General features: G+C 62.1%; 1 protein-coding gene across 1 annotated transcript; it reads left to right on the forward strand.

Moving 5' to 3' along the window:
• The first annotated feature begins 1,232 nt into the window (after positions 1 to 1,232).
• Positions 1,233 to 5,195, forward strand: KAZALD1 (Kazal-type serine peptidase inhibitor domain 1). Its single transcript, XM_009323236.1, has 4 exons — positions 1,233 to 1,734; positions 3,009 to 3,169; positions 4,682 to 4,829; positions 5,043 to 5,195. Exons 1-4 carry the CDS (start codon positions 1,233 to 1,235, stop codon positions 5,126 to 5,128), a joined length of 897 nt encoding a protein of 298 aa, XP_009321511.1. The 3' UTR covers positions 5,129 to 5,195.
• The last annotated feature ends 436 nt before the right edge of the window (positions 5,196 to 5,631 follow it).

Consider the following 5,631-nt stretch of genomic DNA (forward strand, 5'->3'; position numbering starts at 1 on the left):
CAGCTGGGAGGGCTGCAGCCTGCCCTTCCGTGCTGTTCCCAGCAGGAGGGGAGGGGGCAGCCCGGCCGCCTGGGTGCCCTCCTCAGCCCCACTCACTCGTGCTGGGTGGCACTGGGGCAGGGGACTGTAATTTCACTCCATCTCAGGGAAGGCAGCCAGGGTGTAACTGGGAGCTGGGGGGGTGTTCATAAAGGGGTTCAGTTCATCGTCACCCGCTCTGGGGACAGGCTCCGAGACCCCATGCGTCCCCCCAGCGGAGATGGGAAGCCCAGGGCAGATCAGCCTTTCTGCTTACCCAGGGTGAGGGGATAATGCAGGCTTGGGGTTTGGGGACAAGGACCCCGCTGTGCCAGCACAGGCTGACCACGCTGGGCCTGCTGCCAGTCTACTGACTGCCCACTTGTGTGCTGAACTCCCGCGTGCTCAGCCTCAGTTGCCTGTGTGATAAATGAAGGGGTCACAAAACTTTCTCGGGAGCATGTTTCTTCCCCTGCTTAGGTGGGTGGTGCCTAAAAAGAGGGGTTACGGTGCAGGGAGGGAAGGAGGAAAAAAGCCAGGCGTGACCGAGAGCATCCTCCTGGCTCGGCTCCTCTCTGCTGGCTGGCTCCGGCGTGGAAAGAGCCCCTTGTCTGCAGGATCAGCCACTCCACTGCGCTTGTCTGGGTGGTGAGGGAGGAAAAAGGGGCTCGTGACTCTTGCAAAGCGATGGGGAAAGGAAAGGGGTGTCTGGCTTGAGAGCGGCTTCCTGAGGGGAGACAAGGAGCAGGGTACAAACCGGCTGAGCCATGACGGTAGAGCAGCCTATCCGGCCCCCTGCCAGCCCTGTGGCTCCCCAGGCCATGGTGGGATCCGAGCAGGCTGGGCTCTGCCCACTGGGCTGCCAGGGAAGAAGGATGAAACCTGGTGGGTCTGGGGTCAGCAGCCCTGTCCCACCAGAGGATGCTCAGCATCTCGGGGCAGGAGCTGTTTGGGGAGCCCCAGGTTGGGAAGGATGTGGCTGCAGGGCTGGGGGTGAGAGGGGCTGGGACCGATCTGCACAGCATGCAGTGCTGCCGCTCAGGGCAAGCCAGCCGGGAGCCAGAGGGCTGGGAGACGCTCCCTGCACTGCTAACACACGTCCTCCCTCCTTGCAGGCCAGGATGGCTCCTCGGATCTAGCCAGGGAGGCCAGAGCAGCACCGGAGATCCCTGTCCAAGTGATGGTGGGACCGGGATAGAGGAGCTGCTGCGAGGATGTCTGAAGCCAAGATCCTGAGCTCCTCTTGCCTCGTGCTTTCCTTGCTCTCCTTGCACTGGGCTTCACTCCAGCTGGGCCAGGCTTTTCCCAGCACCTCTGACTACCTCCAGCGGAGCTGGCAGCGGCTGCTGGAGGAAGGGGAGGGCTGTGCTGAGTGCCGGCCGGAGGAGTGCCCGGCGCCACGCGGGTGCCTGGCTGGCACGGTGCGGGATGCCTGTGACTGCTGCTGGGAGTGTGCCAACCTGGAGGGACAGATCTGCGACCTGGACAACACCAACCACTTCTACGGGAAGTGTGGGGAGCACCTGGAGTGCCAGCTGGATGCCGGGGACCTGCGGCGCGGAGAGGTGCCTGAGCCCCAGTGCACCTGCCTCTCCCGCCTGGCCCTCTGCGGCTCTGATGGCAAAACCTATGCCCAGATCTGCAGGTTCTTGGAGGTCGCCCGTGCCCACCCCGACACCAACCTCACCGTGGCCCATGAGGGTCCCTGCGAGTCAGGTAGTGCCCCAGGAACGGCTGTGCGGGCAGCGGGATGGAGACTTGTACCTCTTGGGAAGGGACAAGCAAGGGAGTCTGGTTTAAATATTTCACCTGGCAGCAAACCCACAGCACCCGCAGGGACACGGCAGCAGCAGGAGCTGGGTACAGGGTACCCAAGCTCTGGGGTCCCTCTCCCCGAGTCTGCCCGGCTCTGCTGCTCTGGGGCAGCCCCTGCAGATCCAGCGCCTGGAGAGATCTGGGAGCAGCTTCGCCAAGTGGGAGCAGGGTTTATGGGAAGCAGCAAATCCTGCCGGAGCAGGTGGGGAAGTTCCAGGGAATTGTTAGCGAATTCTTGGCGGCGGTGCTGGGTTCACGCTGGCCTGGTGCTCCTGAGAAATGCGTTTGCCTCCTGCAAATGGAAACCTGCGTCAGTTTGACTTGGCCGCACGGTTTCCATCTCCCGTTTAAAACTTAGTGGGAGGCTGGGGGGTGCAGGCAGTGGCGGGGAGGCCGTGTCCCAGCCTGCCCAGTCCATGCAGGTCACCCAGTGCTGTCACCACAGCCTGAGGGGTGTCAAGGTTGACTTTATTTTCTGTAGATCATCATGTCCTTGAGTTTTTCCCCCACGTATATTTGGAGGTGGAGGCCTTCCCTTGACCTCTGGCTCATGCTATGGGCCAGATCCTGGAGCAGGTGTGGGTAGGAAGTGTGGTCCTCACTCCATCCCTCCAGGGAAGGGATGTAGGACCTGGAGGTATTGGCTCCGTACAGCAGCCAGGGACCTGCTAGATCCCTTAATCGCTGGCATGAGCCTGGTGCCAGAGCAGAGGCCTCGTTCAGCTGGAAGCTCATCCACCTCATCCATCCCCACCAGCCTCGCGCTGGCTGAGTGCCCCTTGACCTTTCCCCCTGCAGGATGAGCATGCTCTGATTGCACGGGAGAGCTTTGCTTTGTAGCATCGCTGTTACTGAACTGTTCCTGCTGCCCGTGGGTCCCTGAGCATCACTGTGCAAGCGGGAAAAGCGAGGCCAGGAGGGATGGCAACCGCCCATGGGCTGGGGGGGGCTGGGGAGGGAGCCCCCAGTCCCAGCTGCGAGGAGGGACTGTGTCTGGGGGCAAGGTGAGGGTCTGCTATGGGTGGGAGAGGAGGGGGGCATGAGAAGGGTCCCAGCATCTCTACATGAGCCAAATGCTGCCACCCTGGAGGGGACCAGCCCAGGAGAGCCCATAGGACCTGCTGAGGGTGGGACTTTTTCTGAGCCCACCCTGCTCTCCTGTCCCCCCTCCCCAGAGCCCCAGATCACCTCTCCTCCCTACGACACGTGGAACATCACTGGGCAGGACGTCATCTTCGGCTGCGAGGTCTTCGCCTACCCCATGGCATCCATCGAGTGGAGGAAGGACGGCACGGAGATGCTGCTGCCTGGAGATGACCCCCACATCTCTGTCCAGGTGAGCGGTGTGCCTAGGGCGTTGGACACAGCCCCGGGGTGACACAGCCCTTCCCAGAGCTTGTGGGCAACAAGACCTGAGGGTGGTCATCCTCTGGGGGTGGCCAAGCCTGGATGCCTGGGGATGAGAAGGGGTAACCGGAGCCTGCACACCGTGAGGACTGGCTGAGCTAGGGCTGGTGTCTCGGTGGTAAGAGCCATCAGCATAGCTCTCTTCTGCAATTTTCTCTAGTAGTTTTTTAACTTATGAATGTTTTTTAGGACCTGGAGACTCCTGCAGCAGGGAGTTTCCCATCTCCCTGCCTTTAGTTTGCTCTGCCTGCTGGCTTCACTTGCAGCCCCCTCAGTGGGGCTGGAGGAGAGGAGCTCCCAAGGCCCCTTCCAGCCTGGCTTATCCTCTGCTCCCACCAGCAGATGCAGGCAGTCCTTGCCCTTTTCTGCCCATCGCTCTGAGCAGGGCTCCCCTCCCAGAGCTGGCACGCCCAGGGGTCAGCATCCTGCCCGCAGCCGGTCCCAAATATAGCGCCCAGCTGGGCATACCCAGCTATTAGAGCGTGTGGGCAGAGGCACAGGGGCTGTGTGCCGTAGCCAGGCACCGGCATGGGGGAAACTGTGGTGGGATAGATGGGGGGAGCCAGGGGAACAGGTGGGACTTGGCACCGTTGCAGGGTGACGTGCTGGTCCCCCTCCATCTTTCTGACCTTCCCGCCACCCCATAGCTTGTCGCAGGATCCAGACAAGGACCTTCACCCCAAGCAGGGCTACCCTGCCTGGCTGGAGGAGACTCAGCTGTCCTCCACCCCCAGCCACCGCACCATAATAGCAGCCTGCAAACACAGCTGCAGCCCGGCTGGGTCAGGAAAAGGTTATTTCTTGCTGGGGACAAACAGAAAATAGCATGGTTGGTGCCAGAGCAGTCTTGGGACCTCGCTGCCTGCCGAAACAGAGGACTCGGGGCTCCTCTGAGCTGTCCTGGACTGGCTGTGCCCCCCATGAAGCCCCCGGCAGAGTTTGCAGTGTCCCGGTCCTCCCGTGCTGCCAGTCTGCCTGTGCAGCTTGGCTGCTTCTCCCGCCCTGCTTCATTCCATCCCTGGCTGTGCTGCTCCCCAGCGTGACCCCAAACCCCCAGACCATCCCAGCTGTGTGCCTGCAGCACAGATGCCCCCATGCTTCAACCACCCTGCGGAGCACTGACCCTGGCATCCTCCCACCATTTGGGGACCACAGTGGCACTGGGGGCACAGCTGGGAGTTCGGGGCACATCTGTGGAGTCCTGCCCAAAACAGGGCTCCCAGGCCCTCCTGGGGGCAAGAAGATGCCCATTCCCCCCACCTCCCCTGGGTAGTGGGAAGAGGGGCAACCTGCATCCAGGGGGTCTGTGCCTGCCCCCAGAGTGGTACTTAGGCAGGGGGATAAAGAGTTTCCCTGGGCTTGTATCCCCCTTCCCATTTGTCCCAGCCCCACATGGAGCTTTCCTCACTCCAAGGCTAACCGAAATCCCCCCCTCTTGCAGTTCAGAGGTGGCCCCCAGAAATACGAAGTGACAGGCTGGCTCCAGATCCAGGGCGTGCGGGTGACGGACGAAGGCACCTACCGCTGCTTTGCCAGGAACAGGGTCGGGGAGGTGGTGGCGTTAGCCAGCCTGACTGTCTTCACACCGGGTGAGCACCATGTCCTTGTGCCCATGCTCTCATGAGGATGAGGGAGGGGGTGTTTGGGCAGGGTGCACTGGTATGGTGGGAGCTGCCAGTGCATAGGGCCATGCTGTCAATGCCCCAGCAAGCTGCCGTGCATAGTTTGGCTTTGGTCCTGATGGGGAAGCGGACAGACACTGGGCGGGGCAATGTCACATTGTCCCCGTGCTGCCATTTCAGACCAGCTCAACCTGACGGGCTTTTCCCTGCCGAAGCCCCGCACGACGCCCGAGGACTATGGGGAGAGTGAGGAGGACTATTACTAGCCCGGAGACGGGATGTCCAGCTGCAGAGATCACCTTGACCACGGTGGCCGTTCCCAGGGGTCGGGGACATCTCCGGAACAAGTACCCCCCAGCACAAAACTCCTTCTCTGGACAGTCCTGGCACAGCAGCCTCTTTTTTGAGGGTGGGGGACATGGTGACACTTCCCTTTGCTGGGGATGCTCGGGGAGGGGACACTGGCTGGTTGGTAGCACAAGTTTGGGACTGGGGGCAGCTCCACCTGGGGCAGGGTGGGTCTGTCCTCTGGCACTGAGCGGGGATGTGGTGGCAGGTGGGACACTGTGGGGACAGCCACAAGGACTTGGTGCAGGGGGTAGAGGCAGCACCCCCAGGAGAGAGAGGCCAGGGAGGGGGCAGCTCAGCCCTGTGCAAAGCATTTTGGGGAAGCCAGAGCGGAGGGCTGGGACCTGGCTGTGACACCCAGTGTGTCACCCCCAGGGCCAATCTGTGTCCCCCAAGGCAGGGACAGCCAGGCTTCTCCCCA

This window comes from Pygoscelis adeliae, unplaced genomic scaffold (assembly GCF_000699105.1).
Source record: "Pygoscelis adeliae isolate BGI_AS28 unplaced genomic scaffold, ASM69910v1 Scaffold294, whole genome shotgun sequence".
Classification (NCBI taxonomy): Eukaryota; Metazoa; Chordata; class Aves; order Sphenisciformes; family Spheniscidae; genus Pygoscelis; species Pygoscelis adeliae.